The following is a 27,308-nucleotide window of genomic DNA, read 5'->3' on the forward strand; positions in this document are numbered from 1 at the left end:
AATCCTGGCCCAGAATTACGCTTATTACTTCTGGCGGACCTCAATTTATATACGTAATAAGCGTATCACGCATTATAATGTCCGACAGGGCACAAAATATGCATTCGTGCCTTGATTTATGATTCGCCCTTTCTTCTAGCACAACACTCGAAGAGCGTGGCCGAAAAACTGTAGCCAGAGAAACTACACTATATTGCCTTTTTATGCTGATGATTTGAATTTTATGGTAATCGATGCTGCGAGACGGTGAGTCTCGGGAGGCACACCAAAAGTGATTTCGTGAACTGATTGATCATGTATTATGACAAATACCCTCAGAAAATTATACCGCGATGTTTTCCCTTCGCGTCGCGCCAATTACTTCTCATCCATAATCATTTAATCTTCAGTCTGGCGTCGATATTTGTCCACCCTTTCGCCAATTCCCTTCGCGAATTGTGCGCCAATCGTAAAAAAAATGTGAGCTATTTCCCAAAGTGCAGAAGTATTTTCATCGCTAAAGCAAATATTTTTCAACTCGCAACTTTTTCCTCCTCTTTTTCTGTCCATAGAGAGAGAGAGAGCTTTGATGTTTTAATTAGCTTTCTATACTGGAGCAATAAATATTTCAATTAGTGTCTCTGTGGGAGGAAATTTCTCCCGCTCGCGATACACACACAGGCAATAACGCGGCCCAATATTTGGGGCCCGGAGCATCAGGGCGATTTGAATCTCTGAAGCGTGTTAAGTGATGCAAGAGAAATACGATGATTTTGTGAAAGATGAAGAGGAGACTATTTGTTACCTCACTTTGGGCGTCTGGCCTTTTCTGTGGCAATTTCCATCGCGGCTTCTGTTCACCTCCCAAGCCGAATAAGACGGCAGACATTCACCGATGCCGCAGATACTTCATTATTATTGCTATAAATTCTTAGAGAGTGAAGAATAAGATTTGCTGGATGTCATGTGAGATAGTCATTGATGGGTCTTTTATACATTATTACAATAAAATTGATGATGAAATTATGTAAAATACCACCGAGACTTCTCGTCTCTTTTTTTTTACTGAAATGTCGGAATCTCGCTGATGGAGTCGCATTCCCTTGGCTCTTTCGCCCCATCATCTTCCCGTCTGAGCATCTCCTCTTCGCTTCCCAATCCATCCTCAGCCGGAGCTTTATGTAATAATATATTGTATGCGGATGTAAGTTTACTGGGTAGTATGTGGCACAATTGTAAGTCATGAAGAGCGAGCGGAGCTCCGAAATTGTGGTCCAGAGGATGGAGAAGAATGGAGAAGATATCATTTTCATAATGGCGTTCCATCTTTGACTATGAAGCCATCGTTCGATAAAAGCGTCGCCAGTCAGTCTGAAAATCTTGTAATGATTGCCAAAAGTTCCATGCTCCTCTTATTTATTCTTATTTATTGTTACTACATGCGATACTTCTCCTCGCTATATCCGTAAATCAGTGCAAGCGTCTAGACTCAAAAAGAATCACACCATTTCACAGAGATATTTTCCTCTATATGTATTATATCCTATTTTTTTCCCTATACTCTCCTCCATAGCTGACTCCCAAAGCTGTACAATGAGGTATTTACTCGAGGATATTTTTGTGAATAGAAGAAATTCACCCAAAAAAGAATGCAAGAGGATTAAAGTGCTGCAAAAGCGTGCACTGGGAGAAATATGATGTTTTAAAGGCTGTAGGTCTTTAAGGGGATTTAAGAGAAATGGGCGGAGCACTAGAGTGGGCGGGACTTATGTAGAATTTCCCTTGTCAAGAGCCTCAAAGTGATATTGTTTATAAATATTGTATTATCAATTACAGTGGCATGAATACGCTTAATCCGATTTAAGCTAACAAGTAATTACTCCGTTGGAATTACATTTCAGCGGTTTACACTGGATGATAACTGTCAAGTACACTTCACTAAACTCTCTCTCTCACTCTCTGTCTCTCCTCCTATTTTTCCTGAGTGTGGTGCCAAACACAATCATCCCGATCTGATGAATCGCATGAGATTTGTACACAAATCAGCGTGTCCCCGGTAATATCCATAAATCCTGGATAGATAGTATATTGAATAACATAATTCTCGTTGAATGCACTGAATCAGGGGAAAAATTCCTCAATTGATTCTGATAGTGGGTTTCAGTGAAAATCGGAAACGTACATCTCTCAGCCAATGATTCCAAACACCGCATTCCTAGTCGTCTCAGCAATTTTCTTTTGATTTCACTCACCGCACATGGCATTTTGAGCGGGGGTTTTGTGTGGTGAAAGCCAGCGAAGTTAAAGTGTGTAAAACATGAATTTTTCAGCAGAGAGAGTGAGAGAGAGCGAGAGGGAGAGAGTGCTTGAGCCAATGCAAAAGATAGTGCAGACATTTCGACGCCTCTTGTTTCTCTCCTGCCACATTACTGCTCGTGTCAGACGATTTTCCTCTCTCCCGACTTTTCATGGCTTTTCAAGAGGAGCCCCACATACATATAATTCATGCCATTCCACCGAATTGCGACTATTAAATTCATACTTATGAGGCTTCTCGCGCGGCTCACGAAATCGATACACTGATGATATTTTCATGAGCTTTCCGTCTGTCCAAGTGGTGGGATCGGAAATGCATTGCGCTCCCTGTTGTGTCCTGGGGAAGGCTCTTCAATGAACACACACACCACCCATCAATGGACGGTGAGGTGAATGAATCCACAGGAAAAGCCACACATACACTACAAATCCCTATTTTTAGCCCCGTCACGGAGTCACAACTGCAGAAATATCCGGCGAATTTAATTCCAGGTGACACTGGAGGACTCTCTCCTTGGCTGCAAATGAATTTCCACTCGCAGGATATACATATTTGCTAATTCATTTCACCTTTCCATCTCCTCTCGCCCCAAAGCCGATCGCGCGCGGTTTGCGCACGAGCAATCCATGAATTTTGCAGTGACCTTTCAACTTGTCTGTCACCCAACCCAATTAGAAGTGTCCCCCAATGGAAACAGCATCACGGAGCTCTGGCCAAATGGAAGAGTAAAGTGCAGTCTGACACTGTCCTCGTCTGGAGTGTTTCATGCCAAAAAAAAACGCTGAATTGTATCGATTTCTTTGAATTAAATTTCATTTATTACTCTGTGTGATTGAGCAGACAAATTATCGATACTTAAAATAGTTCGCTTTATCAAATTTGTCAATTAGAAGGAATTTAGACTGGTCAAAATGTGCAGAAAAAAGACACAATTTCGTCTCATTTCACAGCTCTGTGACATTTTTATTCACAATTATCTGCCTTTCTCCCAGCTTAATCCCAAAATACTCTCTGCTCTGTGTCCTTTTTATTGAATTAATTTCCCCCCAAATGGTGTTACTGTGTACTGAATATATTTATTGCAGTATTCCATTTGTCAATTAATAAATTATTGCTTTCTATTACAAACACTCTCATGGCAACTGTCGCGTGAAATATTGTCAATTGACATCAAGCTTTACATATACAATTGACAAGGATGATGGAAAATGCGGCCCAATTAGTTTCTCGAGGAATTTTCACCAATTACTAAGAAAAGGAAAACTAGACACACTTTTCGCTCAAAATAGCCAATTATTTCTTTTACCTATACTGAATCTCTTAAGCCACAAGGACTTTCTTCGTTACACCCTTTCAGTTTGCAAAGATAGTTGAAATGAATAAACTTGGTGGCTCTTCAAACACTCTCTCGTCCCTTCCTCAGTTGCTCAGTGAAGAGCCATAAATTATTCTTCAAGTTGTTTCTGTATTTGGTCGGAATTAATTATTTAGCATTGATTCTCGCTTCCGTTCTGAGTTGGAGGAGTTTTTGCGCGGTTGTTCGCAAATTCTGCTCTCGCTTATCCTGGCCACATCCCTTCATGGATCGACACGGAAGCTGAATATGCCGAGCTTCGCTCTGAATCCTTTTCCACTTTGCAGTATATTTTATAAATAGATATTCGGGGAAGAGGTAGAATAATGCATATTGCATTTTTATCACGAATATCTTTCTCATCTCAATATTCTCGATTGTGACGCTGAATTTTTTTCACAAATACCTTTGATTTCCATGGAAGAATCCTAAAAAATGCTCTGCAATGCAGATTATTATAGAGTGAAACGCTTACGGATAATTTTGTCTAGTTCAATTGACCGGAAATTCAAATGTGACTTCAAATCGACCGGTAAATAGAAAACTACAAAAATTTCGCAATAATATCTATGCGAAATTTGCCAAATTTACCTCAAAAAAATATCTTCCAATCGATCATTAGAGTCAATTAGAGTGCTAATATTGCTCAGTAATAATTATTTTGTGACTGTTCCAGTTGATTTTATTAGTATTTTTGACTGAAATAATTCTTTCCAGTCAATTTCTAATGAGCTCCACAGTTTTCAAGTGAAGAAAATTAAAAATATATCAAATATTATATTCCGGCCATTTTAAGCCGAATGACTGCAATTTTTACATTCGTCCTTTGTAGATAAATTTTATATAAGAGATAAAGAGCTTTTCAAAAATACATAAGCCGAAAACTATGGGAAATCGACTTTTCATAGTTTTCGATTCACCCGTCGAAATGCAAATATTGAAAATAATATTCTGAAATATTTCCGATATTTCCTCATATGTATAATATTTTGCTTTCATAACTTATTCAACTTTGTCATTCCGAATAATTACATAGAATTCAGTCCGAACTAATCAGTTGACTTGCAATGCTTGTCAATCAAAGGGAAATAGCTTCATAAACTACCAACTTCAATATGAGCTTTCATTCGTCATCGTGTAACTGAACGAATTTGGGTATTTCGAGTTGGAATTTTTCAAGACACACACACACACAGTGGCAGTAAAAAGTGGAACATGTGAGAGGTGAATTTGGATTTTCTTAGAGGGAAATTTATGTGAAAAGTTTCTCTTGGCTTTTGCGAAACAATTGGCGTATCTTCTTCGCTATAGACGCGCTTTAGAGAGCACAATCAAGATGTTGGGCGAATGAAAAATCATTTTATGACACTTTTGCTGTTCCCCAGAGACGCACAATTGGCAAAGTGTGCGATAAAAGTTGAGGTTCACAGAAGTGCTAAAGTTAATTATGCACAGAAAATCAGTGTAACCCTTCTTCGGGGCTTGAGTATTGGCGAGTCATCGAAGCGGAGTTAGATCAATAAAAGCCAATATTCCTTGGCGCATGAAATTTCGCCTATTTCGCCCTCGTCTCACAATTATCCCGGCAGTCAGATGATAAGAAAGCTAAAATGTGACTTGATAAATACACATTTAATTGATTTCACATCAACCGGAAGTGATTTACAAACAAAGGCACGCAACTGGCTTTTTCCTCACACAGCAACTCTTGTGCTACCCTTTCGCCGTGCCATTACATCGTGATAACATAAAGCAATTAAAGGAAACTCATACATTATCCCGTGTGACTTGGGAATTGTACCACGAACTTGTGTCTAACACAAACATTTCCAAGCTTGGAAGGGCTTTGGAATGGGCGCAACTTGAAGCCCATTAAGTGTGTGAAGGGCTGAGGAGGGCGAGAGCCCAAATTCTTTCTCGCCGGGCTTTTGCGCGGAAAAAAAGGGAGAGAACGGCAGAAAAAGTGAATCAAAAGATGTGCCATGGGAGGATTTTGTGTTTACACGGTAAAAGAAATCTCATGGAAACAAATAGAAAAGACCAATGAATAAATTTTGCTCACACTGGAGCGCATCGTGCGGGAATGGTGAAATCTCATCGTGAGAGTAGAGCAAATACCGCCTCTCAGTGTGGATTTTCTGGGAGCTTTCGCTGCGGTGCAGATGAAAAGCACAGTGTGTAATTTTCTCCTCTTGAAATGTAATCTCGTGTAAGTGTGAGATTTAAGCTCTCTTATCGCGTCCCACACCACTTTATGAATGAGTCTCTGTGATGCTGGGCTGCTTTTTCGGTCACACACACGTGCTTTCTTTTGCTCTGGCCACTTTTCACTGGGTGGAAAAGCCACTTCATTATGGTCATATGGATACTGGTATTTACATGTCCTTTGCCATGGATTAGTGGCCGACTGCAACAATGGAATTTCACACCGGCAAAGTGCCCCTTGCGACCTGAATCAATAATTGCTGTGTGGGGATTTTCACGCAGATAAATCTTCGCCCCAACAATTGTGCGAGGCTCAAAACAATATACTACTCACTCTCCGGGGATTAATCATAACATGAGAAGCTTCACACGCTCATCAAACACAATAATGCTCTGCAAATTTAAATATTCTCCCAAAAAATCATTATCATTTACACTGACAAACGCTCTCTCTCTCTCTGTCTGGCTATATTAAATCCCCACAGAATTTGTGATAATTAATTTGCCACAAAAAAATTGTTTCCCATTACAAATATTGACACAATTTCTTGCTCAGTGATCTGCATATTTTCGCGAAATATTTAATGGTAGGGATAATATTGGACAAAATCGCATAATCCCTCCGCCATTCAGTTTTGTTTGTGCACCCCAAATTCACGCCCATATGAAATTGTAGCCAATTAAACATTATGTGTGGCATTAAAAATATGCCATCATTGTCTACAAGTGGCCCAGCATAATCACTTTTATCAATTAGTTGTGTTGAATTTGCAAATTTTCCAATCGTAAATTAACGCAAAATGATTAACAATATTTGTAATTAATATGGGTTTATAATGTGGGCGGCAAGAGATATTGAGTCTTTCAATTCATCTGTTTCGGTGCATTTTAATTTCGAGGTGCAATTTTAATTAAAATCACAGCGTTCATGAGATTGAAATCATTATTGCAGAGAGAGAGAGTAGAAGCAATTCTGCAGCTTAAAAACCAAGAGGAAAGCCACTAGTCGATTTTTGAGGGATCTTAATTGTCTGAATCAAATATTTAAATATTGATTTTTATTTTGTATGGAAAAAAGAAAATAATCAGAGTTTGATAATTAAAATGAAGAATTTAATAATGAAAAATTTAATATATTGGCACAAAATATTTAAATAGATCAAATTGCATTTAAATATATTCTGAATATTTAATTAATTCCTGTTTTCTCATACTGCAATTTTGACTATTGGTTAATTTTCGCGGTTTAAACGCCTCTAAATAATTTATCAACCATTATTATTCCCGACCAAACTTGTGCCTGGGAAATAAATGGGAATTTTTACATGTCTTTGGAGATTAAACTGCCTAAAAATAATATAGATTTGCATGGAAAAATCGAATGTAATATTTTAATAATCACAAAGTCAATGATCTGGAATCGCTGTTGATTTTTCCCTCATTAAAAACTGAACTTTGCTCATATCACTTCAAGAAAGGGTTTTCCCAGAGGGAAATGCTCAGTCACTTGTGTCAATGATAGCTTCAGTACATTGCAACCCCTAAAACTCTCACCCTTGCGCGCAATACTCCGCCTCCGTCCAATTCGATTTGCACAAGAATGGTGAGTAAGTGAATGGAAAGCTCAGGGAAAAGCTCTATTGTTGGCGAAAAAATATCTGTGCGGAGGTTCTGAAGTATTTTTCTCCCATAAAGTCAAATATAATAAATTGTTTGTACAAATGAGGTTTCATGGCGAACACGAAGAAAGCGGAGAGAGTGAAAATCCACATGCAAAAATAGCGCTGAAAGAGTATAAAGTTGGAAAATCACAGAGTCAGCACTTTTCACGAAGGAATCTCAAAATCAAAAGACCTGCCTTGGCTGTGCGAGGGTGAGTTTTTGGGGGATAATCGCTCAAATGCCCATAATTCACTGCCATTGCTGAGCGAATAGACACTCATACACAATGACGGCGGGAAATACAGCAAATAAATTCTCCTCTGGTCGAAAACTAAATTATATTCGCCGGCGCACAATAGTGGCGGCGGAATGGGGTGGTCATTTGAGAGAAAATCCTGAAATTTCTGCGCCCCGCTGATGAACGAGGGAGACGCAAAAGGGGTTGGCTGGCTGGGGGAGGGAAAAAAAGTCAATTTGCCTTTTTACGACCAACATATTGCCCGGGAAGTTTCACAGAAATGACCACATTTTGTGGAACCACCCGGCGTCTCCATTGGCCAAATAAACTTTATGTCGCCAGGGATGATAAGTGAAAGGCGAGATAGTGTCACTGTCGCGCCAATTTCTTTTTCATGATCAATTGCACAAAACAGCGTGATTTTTATGGGCGACGGATTCCACTTGATTCGCCCCTCGGGCGTCAATTGATAGGACATTTCTGGAATCACGTGCGCCTCTCCCCTTCAATTTTTGCCCACATTTCATGCAACCGCACTTTAACTGTCGCTGCCACAGTTGATTAATTTAAATTGACGCCCATTCTTCAACTTCACAACTCTCCCATTCGCGGAGATGAATGATTTGTACAAATGCAATAGCGCGCGCCGTGCTTGAAAGACTTTTCCTCAATGAAAAGTGTCTCGGCCTGCGTTGTGTCTTTACGATGGTAGAGATTGTATTTTTTACGTTTTATTCGTAAAGAATGCGTAGAAAAATCTACAAATTTCACAAACAGTCTGTCGGAATCAGGTGAAGACGTGAAAATGCATTAAAAGAGGCTTTTATTGCAAAAATGTAAAAATATTCTTTGAATGGAGAAATCAATTTCCTACTGCGTATAAGAATAATGTCAGAAATCCGCCCAACTCTGCCGTCTCGGCACGTCAAAACTTCCTTGGCAAACACTTCAAAGTTGTCACAGGAAACATCCAATCGCACTCGCATTCGATAAACTCAAAAACTCGTCGGCAATTATGACATTTTCATGGCTCTCTGGGTCCCTGAATGGGATCTTTCAACTTTCTCCCCCGGGGTGAAATGGGGGTGAAAATTAATAAAGTTATTGGTAATGAAATAAATATGGTGAAATGGAAATATATATGGGGTGTCTGACCCGATAAGTCAGTCTCGTGACTCTTTTACTGTTTTCACTCTTGCACAATTTAACACGCGCACAGCGGAGTTGTCGCGGCAAATGAGGAATAAATCAATAAACTTATAAGTGGAAAATGGATGGGAGAAGTTTTAATATTCGAAGACGAATGCTCACAAATGCGAATCATTGTCTTCCTCCTTCGACTTTTCCCATAGCGCGCGGCGGGTGTCTGTGTGTGGAAATCGATGGTGTGACCTCTTTTTTGCATGCTTCTTGTGCAAAAGGGAGGAGAAGAGGTGCCACCCTGTGTGGAAAATTGAACTCAAAGAGATAGAAGAAGAGTTGCCAGCACAAGAATATTCCATATCAATTCGTCTCACCTTTAAGTAACCTCCCTATTTTCCCATCCAACTCAACTCTGCACAACTTCCATCGCCGCCGCCAAGGTAGAAAGTTTGCGCCAGAGCATGTATGTAAAATATCAATTTTCATTATTATTTAGATGGCTCCATGAGACGAAAATGGGATTTTCACGTATAAATAATTCACAATGTCATTCAAAAGTGTCACATTTTCAGCATTCCTGGCCTCCAACGAACGCCCCATCTTCACTCCTGAAAAATACCAAAGTGTCAATCTCTTATGGTTTGAGCCCCATGAAATTTTTATTTTCAGCCTTCGTCCTCCGTGCTAGACTGAATAATTTCTACGGGAGTTGTGTAAAGAGTTGGAAGGAACTAACACAGGCATTGCCAAAGTGTGTCGCACGAGGGACAAATTCTCCTCCACGCAAATCCCAGCGTATTTTGCATCTGGCGTTGTGTGTGAAGAGGATTCAATGGATGGGATGAAAACTACAATATTAATGGTTCATATCATTTTCACCCACTCCGCCAACAAGCGCGCCCAATGTTCACAAGACATGAAGAGCGATGTTTGAGGCTCGAGATGCTTTTAAGGCAATCAATAGTGTAGCCATTTATCTTGTATCTGAAGAAGAATTTTTCCCACCATTTTTCTTTCTTCGCACTTTTTGTCGACACTCCTTTCCACGTCCCATGCGTTACATATTGCCAGAAATCCGGCCTAAACACGTGCGCATTTAGTCGTAGAAGAGCAATTCTGCAAATGACTGCTCTTTAGAAGTCTTTTAACTTAAAATATTCCTGCCATATTGCTAAAAATTCTCTAATGTCGTTGCGAATTTGAATTATAAGTCATCAGTTTGTTGTTCCAAGGAGCAGCTAAAGAGCATTTTATGACCTAAATAGACTCTGAGCTTTAATATTCTCCAAATAACATGTGTTGTCTATCGACCAAGAAATTTTAAGGGTCAAATCGGGTCAACAATATAAACTTTTCTCTATGGATTTTTATACAAGAATCCGCCAAAATTCACATGTTTTTTGTGTATCTGTAGACATAAAATCTGATAAACCAAATCGCTGGCAACGTTGGCAAATATTCGTCTTCCGGCGCAATCAATCGACCAGCGAATTAGCCTTTTCGAGTCAAGAAACACAGCATACAGTCGAGAGTGATTGCATTGCATTTCCATTGCCGCTTTTTTTGCCTCTCGTGTGTGGCTGGAATTCGCCCACCCACCTAATGGGGAGTGCTTTCGTGCATAAAATACATTAATTCAATCAATTGTGTCGTCTTCGATTGTGACATTGTGCTGAAAAATCCTCTCTGAAGGATGGAGACGCTGAAAGTGGAGCAGTCACGAGTATCAGTGCGCCGCCGAGGGGGAAATATTCCAATTAATTGATGGTGTGGGTGGCACTCAAATGGGGAAAATGGGCTTCCTCGAGAGCGCGCACGGAGAGCCGAGGCTCTCGAGGAGGAGACGATAAAAAATGCTCATGGTTATTGTTTCCTGCCTTCTGCATCGCCCAGCACTTCACTTCCAGGCGCTCCGGCGCGGCAAAGGATGAGCACATTTGTGATGACAAACGGAACCCCTCAGCCCCAGGTTCCTAAAGGGGGTGGCGAGATATCACAGGGCGCCTTACAGTGTCAGCTGAATGACTGTGTGACAGAAAATGAGATTTGCACGAGTTGAAAAGTATGATTTTCACCGTGTTTACACCCATTTTCTCCAACATGTACCCTCAACTTTTTTCCACCCCCTCCCCCCCCGCCTTTCGCCATAACTACAAATTTATGTCGCACAATTTCTTCCAACCCGTAACAACTTCCCACGCGAATCGCACCGCAGCGAGAGAATAGTTGGAGAAAAGTCAATGAATTTATATCTTCCTCATCTGCTGTGGCACACAAACACACACACCCCCTCGAGGGAGTTCCAATGGCACAAAACTCGAGCAGAAACAACACTTGAGAGTGGAGTAATCGCCCCATGTCAGTGTGCACATTGCACTGATGAGAAACAAATTTATTCACAAGTGAATGGGCGAAAAAGTCCTCATCATCCAGCCTAGCATAATCTTCGCATTCAATTGCGTATGAATCTGTCTGGCAATTGATGATGATGGGGATGTTATGCAAGAAAATACCACTCTGTGCCGTATTATTGCTCAATAATCCATACAATGCTTTGTCATGGACAACAGCCCCAACGGAATGGTTTAACAGCTTCCATCCGGATAATGATGGATGAAGAGCCGTCGGGATCAATTGAGGAGCTCCTGAGGGTCAAAGATATCCAATTGATTTAATCAATAACTTGCCTTTTTCCACTGATTTGCATTTTACAGCACGCGAAGCACGTGTGGCGGAAATGGAACGGAAGCGATTGTCCAGGAAACATTCAGTATTTAATATTGAATGAATTTTTAAACGATTCTATCATTAAAATATGTATTATGAATTTATTGAAAATTTGTTCCTCCCCATTTCGAAATTACATGTTAAATTTAAAGGGCAATGAATTATTTGTCTTTAGGCAGAGCATTTCCCACAATCTGGAAAATGTAGTGAAATTATGTGCTCCACAGTCAGTAATGAGATTGCGGTGTGATAAAATTTGTAAAATTTATGCAATTTGCACACCCACCCAGAGAGGCAATAATAGTAAATTAAATACTCATTAGTGTTTATTGAATGATTAAGGCGGGGGCGCTCGAGAGTGGGCAGCAATATGGAAATGGCACTTGAGGAGCCCACAAGATGACACGCCATTGGGATTCCTCTCCTGCTCTCGGCATCTGAGTGTGAATGGTGTGTAACATCGAGAGCACAGTTCTTTCCGCCCACAAGTGCCGGGGTGGCGTGAATTAATGCGAGAATCATTGCCACCCCTCATTGAATTTTCACCCTCGCACACAAATTGAGCGAGAGAATCATAACAATATTTCCCAATGATGTCTTCGTGTCTGCGGAAGTTTCTTTTAACATGACTTTTTATGGTGGGAAAATCGTCGGTATTTTCATTTATCTCACCCGCCCATGTTCATCGCATTGTGACGGTGTTCTTCGCATTTTCCAGCCGTCATTTCCACTCTGTGTGTGTGTATCGCATTGCGGGAGCACGAAATGCGAAGCGGAAATGTGAACTTATCATTGTATCATCATCATTCTGAGGGTTGGAAAGGGAGGATGTTGTCTAAATGAAATGTGAGATTGAAGTGCATTTTTTACCGCCAAGACGAGATGCCGAGCAGACGCTCCACCAGTGGAAAATCCCCCCATTAGACATATTTTTCCCTCTCTTGGCATCATCAACATGGGAATGTATGTAATTATTCATTTGATATGTAAAGTGAATAAATCCCATTGAAATTCCTTCCTCATTGCGGAAAATTAACTGGCGGTGATGTAGTGTAGTTCACGAGGCGCGCGGGAAAGTCGTCCTCGCAATGGATGTTAAAGTGTGGTTGTAATTGAAGGAAGACGATTGAGCAATTTTGTATAAATATTCATGACACACTTTCATACATATAAAATTACTTATATATACGAAAAGAGAGCATTTCGCGGGGTGAAGAGCGAAAGAAGGAAATCATGGGTGAAATTTCTGCCACCCCCAGCAGAAGAAAGTACTTTTCTGTGGGAACAATTAATTACATTTAAACATTTTGTGTCTCTTCTGTGACTTATTTCCCAATTTTACCGGGGTATTAACTGAGTTATTGGTGTTTCAATTTAACACTCGCGTCCGCATTTGCTAGCAAATTGTGACTTTTATTCCACCAAATGGTGCATGTAATAAACGACAGTAGGAGTTTGCATGCAAGAAATTGTTCTACGCGAGAGGTGAGTTACATTGTCCACTCACAGTGAAACACTATATAGATAATAATAATTGTGCTGGCAAAATGTAATGATTCTATTTGTGAGTCTCGAAAGAAGACTGTTTCAAGCGCAAATCTTCCCTTGTATTTTTACAGGCCACTCTGATGGAGCATGTTCACCCTTCGGGGAATCAAGATTACCCTCAACGCCATGTGTCTCTTCAGCCCTTATCAAGGTGGATAATTCCGAGGATGGCGAAGCTGCGGGAGAAGTCTGGCCTCTGGTGGCATCCGTGGCAGCTCTTTGGTGGCTGGCAAGTGAGTGGGGGACATAATGTGGGAATGAGTGGGAAATGATGCCTCAGGAGCACTTTGCAGAATTGTAAACATGTCAAGGGAAGATACATTGCATGGCGTGGTAAATATTTTTCCTCAAGTTAGCATGATGCGCCCTCGAAAGGACACAGGAGAATTCGCCAAACTCACTGTGCATTACTTCCATGTCGGACGATTTTGGATTTGCCGTGAAACATCATAATTGCCACCCGGGCAGTGGAGTCGCCGGGTGGGCGCAGAGCTCATTTGCGATTCCCACTATATATTCGCTCTCTTTCGGATATGGGCGCACATTCCCAGCACCGAATTTGTTGTCATGTGCCACACATTCTCGGGACACTGGCAGATATTTTATTCATGCACAAGAGGAGTCTTCAGCGATGCATTTCGGCGATGTTGAGGAAGATTGCACATGATGTTTGTGTGCAGATATTCCCGCAAATACTCGTGTATATTGCACTCTTTATTTAATATTCCATGCTGTGTGTGCGGGGCTGGCCGAGGGGGCGAGGGGAAGCCAGCCACCCTTGGCGGGAATTGTCTGCTGGCTTCTTGTGCGGAGAGACTCCATCGCACAATCTGATAGCACTGGAGTCAATAGCCATGGACAATTTATAAACCTCTTGATGGTAATTGATGTGTCTCGATAAGTATGCCAGAGTGAGTGGGTGGCGGAGGGGGAATGACTACACGATGTCGCGAATAATTCAGAGAATTATTTAGTGTCTATTGTTGGGTGTATAAAGCTGCAAAATTTCACCCCACGATTTGCGATGGAGAGCCAGCGATGTGGCAAAGGGAAAAAGGGGTGAGAGAAACAATAGAAAAGAACGACCAAATGGACTGTCGACAAATAAATGGTGAAGAATAACGATTCAACTGGCGACAGAAATCTTACTCTGGCATCCAAGAAATTCCCACTAAAAATATTACTTCGTCGCTTTTTCTTCACATTTGGTTACAAAGTGTCAACTCTATATCCGACTTTTATGTTTTCCCTCACACCCATGCACACTTCGGGGTGGGAAAAGCACACACACACAGCACACACAAGCGCGCGCTTCAATGCAAAAGAACAATAATTCAACCCTTTTCGCACACACAGAGAGAGAAAGCATTCTTCTATGCGCCAAGAAGTAACCACTCGCGTTACACCCATGCGGAGGAGCTCAACATCCCACCAACTCGTGCGCGCCTCCTCGCAATCCATGGGCTTATGCTATTCAATGTGAGAATTATATTGACAACAAGCCCACAAATTTATGGCCTCCAGAAGCACTTCCAAGTGGAAATTTATGGGCCGAATGCAAATCTACATAACTTATTTCACCCCCCAAAATTACCACCACTAAATACTCAGTCAATTGACACAAAGTGGAATCATTTTCACGTTTCACTTCACTCTGCAATGCTTTCAATTACTCTCATGTCACGTTCGTCTCATTTATCTGGGAGACGCTCTTGTACGCTTTTGGCCAAGAAGATGAAATTTTGCGGTGCTTTTTCCCTTTTGCAAAACTCATTTCTCATGACATGAATTTATGTGCAAAACATTCTTTACAAGGATATTCACACCCAGGATTTTGACTCTTCAACATGACATAGAAAGTGTGTTCTTCTCAATCATTTCAATTGGATTGAAATCAACTGTGAAGTCACTGAAATTACACAATTAACCTCTTGATTGATCCCCTCAAACGCTATAGTGGAAAAGTTCAACTAACCTTATCTACTGGAAGTCTCTCTGGGAATATTTTGAAATAAGCTAGGAATATAATAGGAAATTAATTGGACTTTTATGGCAAAAGTTTCTCTGATGAATTCTCCATGAATATACATTAGCATGAAAAGGTAAAAGCAGAGGAATTGATATGGAGGAAAGTTGAAGTGTGAAATTAATGGTTTTCTATCTCGTTAAATGTTTATTCTGGTCAAGCGTGTATTAATAAAGTTTCAACTATCCAACATTGTCAATTACCTAGAATTTCAGCCATAAAGGTATAATATTTCCCGTAAACTACTCATTTTATTGAAGAGAAAACTTTCCATTAAATTGTTGCCTTCGACAATTTACAATTTTACAACAATACGAAGCTGTTTTTCAACACTGTTTCCCAGAAACGTCCCACATAAATGTTTTAATTGGAACCTTCGATATTCAATTCAAGCTCTAATTGCCTGTCATAGTCAAAAATTGCTACATTACGCAAGACTTTTGAATGACATCTGCCTTCGGAAGCCCATCAATTTGTGACCATGTTAATTTTTAATGAGTCACAGTTTGATTGGAAATTAATGATCGATAAATACAAGTTTGACACTAATAGCGTGGAAAATGCCTTCATCCAAGCTACATTTTGACTTCTGATGAGCAACAGAGAATTTTATAATTAATCCGAGAGCTGAAAAATCATCGACTAATCCGATTAAATTGTAGAGGAATCTAGTTTAGAGCGCATTTGGCAAATTGATTTCATCACAATGCGAGCTTTTATGAGCTTTCAATCGCTTCGAATGAATAAAATTTTTGATTTGCATCTCTCAATTGAAAGCTTATTCGATATTTCATACAATTCCTTAGTCAAATACCATCGATTATTGCTGTTGTACTTCAAATTTCAAAGCAAATTCAGTGCAATTGTGCTTTTCTACCCCAATTCACTCACAAATTAAAAGGAATATAATTCACTTCTGAGTCTTTGGAGGAAAAAGTGCTCTGCAATGTTCCTCATTATTTTCCCAAATGGCCGCATGACTAATTGACTTGGCGAACAAAGAATTTCCAAAAAAAAACTCCACGACAAATGTTAACAATTACTGCGGAAGCACTTTTCACGAGCGGAAAGCTTTTACGTTCAGCGCGATCTTTTGTGCCCCAGCAAAGACAATACAACTTTTGTGACTATAACTTCGAAATTTCCAGCAAATGTTAATTCTATTTTTGGTGGACAAAATATTGGATGAATGGGAGAATTTTGTGAATGCTGCAGAGCGCAAATTTATATTGTCACCTGCCAGAAAATGTTGCTGTGAAGTGTAGTGGAGAATGTCACGTCATGTAAAGCCAGTGTCGAAATTAATTATCGAGTGAGCGCGATGAAATGCTTGAAAATTCCTCACTTTGTGTCAATTTGTCGCAGGTTTTGGTAAAATTCTCCCAATCAGGGAGTCAAATTGGTTGGTAATTCAGCTGCAAGGAGAGACAATGGGTCGCCAGACGAGCCAATAGTGTTGATACGCTTTGAGCGATGGAGGAGTGAAAAGCCGTCGAGGGAGCGACCGTATGATTAAACTTTTCCTCTCTAAATACTTCATGACGCCGAATTGGCAGTTGACGAGTGATAAATAGTGGACGAATTGGGCGACAGTGAGCAGAAGTCGAGGCGGAACAATGTCGGAAGCAGTGGAAGAAGTGGCGCTGCACAAGTTCGAGAGACTCATCAAGTTCTTCAAGTGGTGCATTTTGCTCCTCAATTTCGGCTATCGCAAGGGAAAAGCTCGCTTCTACAACTACTTCTTTCCGCTGCTGTTCCTCATCAGCACGTGCTTCAATGTGAAGCACGTGGTGCTGACCTACAACAGCACCAATCGCATCCAGGCCACCTACACCATCGTCTTCATTGCCGTGCACATTCAATCCTTCGGCAAGGCACTCATGATGGTCATCAATTACCAGGATTTCGAGGAGCTCTTCCAGGAGCTCAAGAAATTCTACACATCCACGGAGCACCAGCTGATCACGGACGCCCGCAATCGCCACAACGCCACACACATTCGCGGCATCACGTACGGCGTTGTGTGAGTCTTCTGCCGCTTTCCCTGCACCGCAATCTCGTTCATCTCTCGCATGTTGTCCGCAGATCGTATTGGATAAGTTTCTGGTTCGCCGAGATTTTCCTGCAGGCCTTCATCCGTCGCCTGGGCGGCATTGAGTTCCCCATGCAGTACTACATTCCCTTCATCAGCGAGGACTCCCCGTACTTCTTCATCGTGAACTTCCTCATGCAGAACTTCACCTTCATCGCCTCGCTCACCGTGATGAGCCTCACGGACGTGATGGTGTTCATGGTGGCCTTTCAGTTCCGCAGTGAGCTGGTGTGCCTGGCCGAGGTGATCTCGAAGCTGGACGACATCGAGGTGTACAAGGCGCGCGAAGGAATCCTGCTGGACATCTATCGCATGCACCACAACATGCTTCACCTGTTCAACGTCCTGTCCAACATGTTCTTCTACATGTCCTTCTTCCAGGTCGTGTCCAGCTTCGAGGGTCTCTGTTTCCTCTTCTACGCCTTCTTCGTCCACGGCTTCGACATCTCCAGTCCCATCATCATCTTCGTGGTGTTCTGCCAGATCTTCATCTTCTGCCTCTTCGGCGAGATCCTCTTCACCAAAACCGCCGCGCTGTCCAATGCTCTCTACCACACCAAGTGGTACGAATTCACGCCGCACGACAAGAGGGACTTCGTCTTCATCCTCCAGAATGCCCAGAGACCGTGCAGCATCAAGGCGGCCGGAATTGTGGACGTCTCCATCTACACATTCGTCGAGGTGAGTTGCGAACTTGCTGTTGGCGGAATTTCTTGTGAAAATGCGCCTCTATATTCTTTCGCCAGGTGCTCAAGCTGTCCGGATCGTATTGCGCCATTTTCTATGCGCTCACAAATAAGAAGTAGCAAGAAAAACCCTCCATAAAGACACAACTTCTGGCGGAAATGTCCCAATTAGCAGCAATGCACCAAATATCCTTGCATAATTTCAAAAGTCCTCGTGCAATGGTCGCACATAATTAAGAAATACTTCACAGATGAATACACCAACTTTTTCGCTCAACATTCGCAAGTCCACTGGCAATAGAAAAGTCCCTTTTCCACACAATTTCCTGTCACTGCGAAGGAATATTGTGCAGCAGAGGAAATTGATATAAAATCGTGTAATATTGATAACAAAGCATTGCCATATTTACAGAGGAGAAGAAGAGATTTTGTGGAAAATTAGACACATTCTCGAAACATGGACCATTTCGTTAAAGTGTAACACTCCAATTTCCTTCCATATATATCTACTCATATCTCACAATATTCTCGACTTTCGCCCACCGGAAGAATTCGTTATGTGGGAAAAGTTTCTCGTAACTCCTTGAGTTGGTATCTCTCCAGAATTTACAGTTTCTCCATTGAAACTATGAAAATCTCTCGACCAAGTCTTACTATAAGTCAGATTAATTCAGAGCCTCTCTTCCAAACCATGCATCGGCAATATTATTCAGTGTAGAGTGAAACTATGGCAAATCCTCATTACAATTCGCCACATTTTCTCAACTCTGAACCGTGACAAATTGGCTCCGGGGAAAAGAAGCTTGAGAAGAAAGAAATGCAATCTGGCGTTTCTCACGGTTTTCTCTTTGAAAAATATGTCTTTAAATTTACATGTTCTGCGGAATAAAATATATATATTTTCACGTTAAAATTGACTATCAATTAGTTGAAAGATTACATTGTAATCCATTGAAAAAATAACACTGCAGCACTGCATAAAATACTACCCTAATATTTTTTTATCCCTTAATAAAAATACAGAGAGTGACAGCACATTTTCAGCCCCTTCGGGAGGATCCGATTGAAAATTTTATTGCGTGTGACGAAGAGCATCACCCAAAAGTGGCGAACCATCAATTTGTGCCCGATAAAACCAATGGAAGCCCAGCCCATATTGCGTGTTAATGCCATAGTGAGGCTAAAGAGCATGTTTGAAAGTTTTCAACTTTTTACCCCATCCGTGAATGATGTTCATTTATTATCAACGTGACTTTGTCAGTTGATGATGACTCTTCACGAGGTGCAAAAGTGTCATATCATCCTCCCTCTTTAATCCTTTCGAACTTTGTGTGTTGCTCACAGCCACGCTCGCAGCGGATACTTTGGCTCTATTCAGAGCACATGAAAGGCGTGTCTTTGGCTGTAAATTTCCACACGGTGAATAAATAAGTGGGGACCTCTTGTATGCAGAAATTGTTCTTTTACTATGCGTATGAGGGAACCATGATGTGCACCGAAGGAAGACACAGAAGTGAAGAGGCAGAATGATATGAGCTTTTCAGGGGTGAAAAGTACATGAACTTTTTACATTCACCTCGTGCACAAAACACTCCCTCGAACACTGGAAAAGCAGAGAGAGGCAGAGAGAGAGAGGTGTTGTGGCGGAAAAAGCTGAGGAAAAAAGCCGGAAGGAAGAAGGTGAAAAATTCTACATCCCTGAGAAAAATACTTGCTGGAATATACATAAAACAATATCTCTCCGGAAAAGGTGTAATCTAGACAGATAAAGATGTTCCAGGAGAAGCAATATTATGTGCCATGAATTCACCTGTCGACTTTCTAACTTTATACCGCCATTCTTTTCCCATTCTTCCTCATGACTACGAAGAGATATTGCAAATTTTCTCGTGTAATTCTTCTCCGCGTGATTTCGTTACTTATTAATTATGGACTAATTATGCCCAAGACTTTGTTGCCTCATTTTGGGAGTTACTCTCTCTCTCTCTACCTTCTCTGCTTTACTTACACGCGCACATCCGCATAATGTACTCACCAGATGGAAAGTATCTCAATAATTTATCCGTCTTGGATACCTTTTAGTGAATTTCACGGGATGAAAAAAGCATTTCGAAGATGTTTCTCTAGGCAAATCGATGGAAACGTCACTAGTCCAGATAGACGAGTGCAAGATGAGATGCAGAGTTAACCAACAATCCCTGTAATTGTTCCCACCTAATTGCATATGATGGAATTGAAGGGTGTTTATGTAAATTTTCAGCACACCCTCAAATCATCCACTTATCAGATCAATCCATTAAATTTAATGGAGTATTATTAACATGATGACTGACTGGATAGACAATCGAGGCGAGGACAAAAGGAGTCACTCGCAGGTATGCCCCATGTTATCAAAAGGGGCGGCCTTGCAAATGCGAAGCCAGTAAGTAAATAGTGTTTGTTCTCAGCAAATTTCTTCCGGAGCCCACACCCATATCATCCCCATGTCAATCCTCCATCAATCGAGAGGAGATAAAGTGAAATTCGATTAGAACACGCTGCAAACTCAATAATGTACCGATTTTCCCTCTCAACATTACAAAACACCCCCTCACATATTGATCGCTTCACTCTGTTCCGAAGTGGGTGGCAAATTCCAAAGCAGCTCAGCTGCCATGGCACAGGGAGAGGAAAAAAAAGGGCCTCTTCGTGTGTATGAGGAAGCAGTTGAGATCCCAAGTCTTCAATCTCGGGCGTCTCATTGGATTTAAATGGGATCTCAATGCGTGTGCAGAGATACAATACACAACCCAGCGTCTTATTAAATATTTTTCAATGAAATTCCACGAATTAGTCCGTAATCCTCCTCAGAATTCAACTCTAATTGATTCTTATCCGGCGAGGACGAGGCTCAGCGTCGCTTCTATTCCAATCCCGGACGTGAGATGAAATATTTAGCAGAGATAAAAATACAACAACCCTGCAAGTGGAATGGCCCTTCTTATATCCCAGTGATTCTTGAGATCATGGCATGAAGTTTGAGTATTTGTCCATTTTCTGCTAAGTTCTATTGAGCTGCATTTACTGCGAGAGAGAATATAAAGCCCTTGGCAAATCATGGCTTATGCCTCATATAAGAACACCCACACAAATCTACACATTCAGACATTTGATAGCACCTTTAATCTGTCTGATAGGCAGGTGATTCTATTGGCATATGTACGCACATGAATTGTTTAAGAGATTTCTTCTTCGGCTCTCTTGTTTGGGGCGATAAAAGATATCCCATTGAACGGGAGCTTATGTGGTGCTTTTGGGGAACAAATCGCTGTTGAGAATGTTGAGGAAGAAGAAGCCATCAATAGATCCTAAAAAGCCATTAGGAAAGTGACCCACCCACACTCCCACACTTTGGCCATTCTCGTGGTCATTTAACACAAAAATCTCCACCAACTAATGACTGACGAGAGAACATCTGTTTGAGTTAGTTTGGCCCACAATCTCCGTGATGGACACATAAATGGCCAGCGCGCCAACTTTCCGCCCTCCTCCAGACAATCTCTCTCTCTCTGGCCTCTTCCATGTTTCACACCATAAAAACTTGAGGCTATTTGAAGATTGTAGTCACGTTGTTTTTTTTCCCTGCACAAGGCGATATGTGAAATTATGAGAGTGACGGAGAAAATTGAAATTACTGCCACACTGTGTGTCTCTGTGCCAAAGAAGGGAAAATTGAAGCATTTCCCTTCTTTGGCTGGAGCATATTGGTGGAAACGGAGGAAGGTAGTTCGGTCTTCTGGAGACAAAAAGACACAATAAATTGGTAATTTTGTCTCCTGACTCTGCACATTGTTGCTTTATGAGACAGCTGAAGGGTTTGGGATGTGTTAAGTGACTAAGTGAATTTACCCCAAAATTGTACACTCGCCTCCATATATTCCTTGCACAGCCAGTCAAAAACTCCCAAAGTGTCGTAAAACACTCCCCCCAACCCCACCTCGGGCATTTGAGGTGAATTGCAAATTCCTCCAGAGCTTCCCATATATGGGAAATTGCAGTCATTTCACTCGTCACAGCGCCATGAGACACAGCGCATTTCCGCATCACCGGCAAACTTGTGCATTTTGCTGGAAATTATTTTATTGAAGAAAACCCAGCCATTTTTTATGGCATCGCACAATTGAATTATTCGAAATGGTAAATAAATTCAAAATTCATGACTTCCGACACACAATCTTTTGTTCTTCCCGCGACAGATCGTCCGCTTGAGTTTTTGGCAAAAATTTTTACAGCTTCCCAACTGCAGCGCGGCGTCACGTTGTCTGGGCGGCCTGTCTGCATCTAATATCTTTCTCTGCGGTTTATACGCGCTATGCGACAGAGAAATGCACGACAGGGAATTTATTGTTTAATCTCAAGAGATTTTATTCGCTCCTTCCGTATACATTTCACACACAAGAGGGAACATTCCGTAGAGAAGTTGCGAACAATTGCGAATGCGATTTGGGTAGAATTTTGCCAAGAAACACAATATCAAAGGGGAAGATATGCTCAAATTGGTCCAATTCTTTATATTTCCTGACACTTCCACACTTCCTCTGCAGAATCTTCAGCACTTCAGACACTTCTGAACACTTTTTCCATCGCTTTTTAGACTCCCTCAACTGCTTTTCATATTGATTTCTGATTCATCACGATTCAATCTAGATTTTTCCGTCTTAAGAAATTGAAGCTCTGCAATTGCTTAAATTTTCTGGTGTGCTTTGCCGCCCCGTTCTCCGCTATTTTCCGCCCCAACTCCACACTGAGATTATTTAACAGCGAGCGGTCCTCAGTTTCCGTACTTACTGGACTACAAATCATCAAAGTGAGCACCATCAGGAGCTCCTCCGTGGCATTTTAATACAGTGCTGCCAGGTGAGCTGACAGGGGCCGCGGGGGATGAAATTGATAGGGGCGTGTTGCGTGTTTTTACAAGAACATCCATTTGCATAAATTAATTAAGTCGCTCTACTTAACAGGCGATAAGCATCGATAATCCAATTTGTGCAGTGTAAACAAATCAGGGCATTGGTGGTGAATTCAACAATTCCCACCCCGGCGATCGATACGGCCTGATGGATCAGCTGGCCCACAAAGTACACACGCCAGGCCAACATCCTGCCGTCGCCTGGAAAACACTGCACACGCAGAGTTTATGCCTCAATTTTCATGTGTGCGCGCGGGTGGCAATTTCCCCAGAGATAGTGAATCACTTATTTGCAATTGTAGAGTAATGCGCCCCCGCGCGCCACCCCTTTTCCCGGGCCATCTCGTCGCGAAAATTGAGTGAATTTCATTTGGAATAATATGGAAATGTTTACTGGCTCCGGTGTACGTGCTGAATTTTCAATGAAATTGCCGCTTATGGCATTATTCTGGCTTCGTCTTTTTTCCCCCGCGCGCGCACATGGAAACTTTGACTGTATTAACTACCCAAGGTGAATATTCTCTCCCAGCTACTCCGGGCTGTTTTTTTTCTGTGTGTATTCCACTTAAATAACATAAAAGGTAAAAATGGAAATTCTCATTTTACTCCCATTCAACCTTTTATTAACTCCCCGCCGAAAAAGGGACTCTCGAGCGCCTTTTCTTCCGCCCCTCCTTGCCACGACGGTGGAGAGAGAGGGAGAGAGAGCGAGAGGAAGAGTATGTATAAAATAATTTCTTTAGCAAATTATTCATAGGGCTTCATCCCTTACTTCATTTGGAAAGGAAGTGCGTCTCCATTGCCAATTTGCCACCACCACCGCCGCTCCGGAGCGCTGCGGGAGAAAGCATTCCTGGCAATGGCCAAATGGTCGTAATTTTTTCCCTCTGCTGCAGAATTTCCCCCCCAAGAGTTCAACTCTATTTGCTCACTCTGGCGATAATCTTATCAGTGAAAGTATCAGAAGAGTAAATTATGATTATCGTCTCAATGGGCTTCTTCGACGTGTCTCCATTCTCTCTAGCCGCCTTTGTGCCCTCCACCCCCCCCCCCCCCCCGTGCGCCCCCGGCCCGCCAGCCGTCCCACCCACACACATTCCGTATCGATTTGGCACTGCCTGGGCTTCCCAGGAAGCTCCATTCACTCACAAACAAGATGGCAAATAGAGCGAAACTGGAGGAACACACAATTGCAATTGCACTGCAATCACTCCCGCTTATTTGTCTGGCATCACTCAATTTAACTCCATGGATAATCGGCATGTGTGGGAATTGCGTTGTGCCTCGTCAACCAAGCATTTCATTCCGCTTGCAATTTTCTTATTTGTTCTGAGCGTCTCAACCCCAAAACATCCCCTTGTCTGGCCTAGACTCACAGACAATGCGTGCTTTGCATTGCACACAACAAGAATTGATGCAATTGATTTACCGCAGAAAGGAGACTTTAATGCCGCATCTCTTTTACCTTTATTGTCAACTCCATTTCAAAGAGGTTGTCAGGGACAGTAAAACTTCTTTCGCTGCTTCTCGAGAAACTTTCGAAACAGTCTCTCCAAAATATCCATATGAAAGAGCTTTGAGCTTTCCCCTCACTTGAGACTTTCCCCGGGGGATTTTATGCTCCACAATAAACCCTATTTTCACTCTAATCCCCGCCACTTATCGTAATAGAAAGCAAATAGTGAAATTTTTCAAGAAAGTTATCGTAAAAATAAAATTGTTTCCTGATCATGAAAGTGATCTTCCGCTTCCGATTGACGATCGAAAAAGCTGTCTTCCTCACACAGGAAAATTCCATTGCTGTGCAACATCGTTAGATTTTTCTTGCCTTATCGAAGTAATTAGCAAAGTATGAGATTCTTTTGCTATCCCTGGAGAGTTTCTCAAGACTTTCACATTAATCTCGATTTAACAATTACTGTGAGATGATTTATTATTGGAAGCAACCTTCGAGCGTGTGTGTGTGTGTGTGTGTGTCTGGAATCTCCGAGATTTCTTTCATATTTAATTAAGTGAAATATTATCTTATCATTCCTTCGAGATACAGAGCATCCCCGAATAAACAACCAATTCATTTGGGGATCTGGGTAATACCTCGGATACAAACACTCTGAGAAACACACTCAAAAGGATACAGCATTGAAAAGGATTCAGTAGGAGAAATCATAGATGCTCAAGACCCGAGAGGATTTTCTTCTGCTCCATCCTTTAAAGTCCCTCATTGAATTGCAAAATAAAAGCCCACGTCCAATTGTATATCGCAGTTGTGCTGAAGAGGATTTCTGTCTCTCTTTCAGCAAGACAACATGATAAAGAGATTCTCAAGTATTTCAGCGAGGAAGTTGTGTATGAAATTAACTAAGTGACCATGGAGAGTATAAAATTTCAACTGCACTTTGGCCTTTTCCCCAGAGTGCACAGAATAAAAATAGTAAATCACTTAATTATGAAACTTTCTCTGCGTGACTCGTCGGAGAAACTTTGACATATAATACTTACAAAAATCCATCCCCCCAATCAAATTCACCCCCGGATGAGAGAAGAGAAAACACAGAGTTTCAATAACTATGAAAAGTTTCATCCCTCGTTTACCCTTTTTGTGTCTCTAGTCTCCCTCCCCCCCAAACCCACGCTCTCGCATAAAGCAACCCCTCCCGAGCACTCCAGCCACCACAATTATCGAGTGTTTACTTATGAGATAAGTTTGCGAAACACTGAGAAATACAGAAGAGTTCTTGATTGTTTAAATGCTGGAAAGTTTCAGCCAATCCAGCGCGCACTCTGCCAGGGATTCCGCTTCGCACCAGAGCCTTATCAGAAGCAATTACATCTCAATATCATCGCCACCCCCGCACTGTTGGAAATTCCTGTCGCGAGAGTGAAAACAATGCGGATAATTTCTGCACAAGAGACACAGCGTCGCATTGTCTCGAATTTCTCCACAACACCTCGTTAAATCTCCACGGATTTTGATTTAAGTACCACAAACATCTCATGCAAATTCACATGAGCTGTAAACGAGATGAGCATTGTGCACGATTCACGCAAGATATAATGAATGATTGTTAACCAAATAGCAAATTTGGGACTCGTGCCGACTGTGGGGTGAAAATACAACCCCAAATTGCCTTCCACCAAAGTGATGAACGTGTGCAGAGAAGCTCAGCTCTGCGACTGGGCTGACATTACTCGCGAACATTGTGCGTATTATGTGGAAAAATATTTGATTTGCCTTTTGCCAGAAAAGCTCCTGCACGAGTGTTGACAAGGTTAGCAACACACTTCCTTATCATCATCATCGGCGAAAACTCCTTGCATGTTGTGCTCCAGCTGAAGGAGAGCGAACATTTTCATCTCCACACAGTCAAAGTTTTCACATGAAAATCAAAGTGGCGAACACGCCATGGATATGCTAATAAGACTAGTGCAAAGTGAATAAATTCAGCAAACTTTCTCATTATTGAATTTTCCCTAAAGTGAGAAAATTCGATATAGTGCAAAAATGCAAACTTCAACTGAAAATCACTGGGGAATTTCTCAACTTTTAACAAGGACACTGCAAACTGACACACTTTAACTAAACACTCAGTACCTGGAAGTTTTCTAAATGCATATTTATATGTCATATTATGTGCAGAATGAGTGAAAAAGTCGATAATTTCCATCTTTGGCATAGAAAAATACTGAAAATCAGTCATTTTCTGAGAACTACAAAGCCTTCTAAGGAAATTCTCAAGGATATGAGCTTAAAAGCTAAAGTTTTTCTCTACAATCAAGATATATTTATTGCCTTGTGGAGATTCCTTGAGGAATTCTAAAAATTTCTCCACAATTGTTAGATTCTTCCTGTCGATAAATCACCCCAAAATCGGTCATTTATCGTTTGTCTACAAGAAACCTGTTGCTATTTCCCACCTAAACACCTGAATTTGTATAAATCTAAGCACATGACAAAGCACTTTCCCTCCTCCGGTCACTTGCCGAGAGGCAATAATAGCAAATTGATTGGGAAAGCTGAAAGTGGAGGATCAAATCGATGCCAATATTGAGAATGCACTGAAGTGAGACGCGCTCAACAGCGAAAACCTTTTCCCCAAAAGCGATTTGACTAATATTTCCCAGAACTCTTGAGCAATTCCTTTTTTAATCGCCGGCCAGCATTCGTGACCAACTCAATGGCGGCTTAAGAGTTTTCCTGGTTTTTTTTCCTCCTCACTTTTGCACGACGCAATAGAATATGAATGGCAATTTGTGAGGGATTGACAAGGGGGAGAATGCCACTATGAATGATGGCATTCTTGTGGTCTTGGAGACCGCATTAAAAATTGCAATTGACTCTGAGTGACTTCACGCAGTGACGAGGCAACAAGGAACAGATGGAAT

General features: G+C 41.5%; 1 protein-coding gene across 1 annotated transcript; it reads left to right on the forward strand.

Annotated features, from left to right (window-relative positions):
* The first annotated feature begins 16,815 nt into the window (after window positions 1-16,815).
* Window positions 16,816-18,386, forward strand: LOC132262521 (putative odorant receptor 83c). Its single transcript, XM_059761799.1, has 3 exons — window positions 16,816-17,222; window positions 17,285-17,972; window positions 18,038-18,386. The coding sequence occupies exons 1-3, from the start codon at window positions 16,816-16,818 to the stop codon at window positions 18,095-18,097; spliced, it is 1,155 nt and encodes a 384-aa protein (XP_059617782.1). The 3' UTR covers window positions 18,098-18,386.
* The last annotated feature ends 8,922 nt before the right edge of the window (window positions 18,387-27,308 follow it).

The sequence above is a fragment of the Phlebotomus argentipes genome, unplaced genomic scaffold (assembly GCF_947086385.1).
Source record: "Phlebotomus argentipes unplaced genomic scaffold, Phlebotomus argentipes genome assembly contig_15, whole genome shotgun sequence".
Taxonomy (NCBI): domain Eukaryota; kingdom Metazoa; phylum Arthropoda; class Insecta; order Diptera; family Psychodidae; genus Phlebotomus; species Phlebotomus argentipes.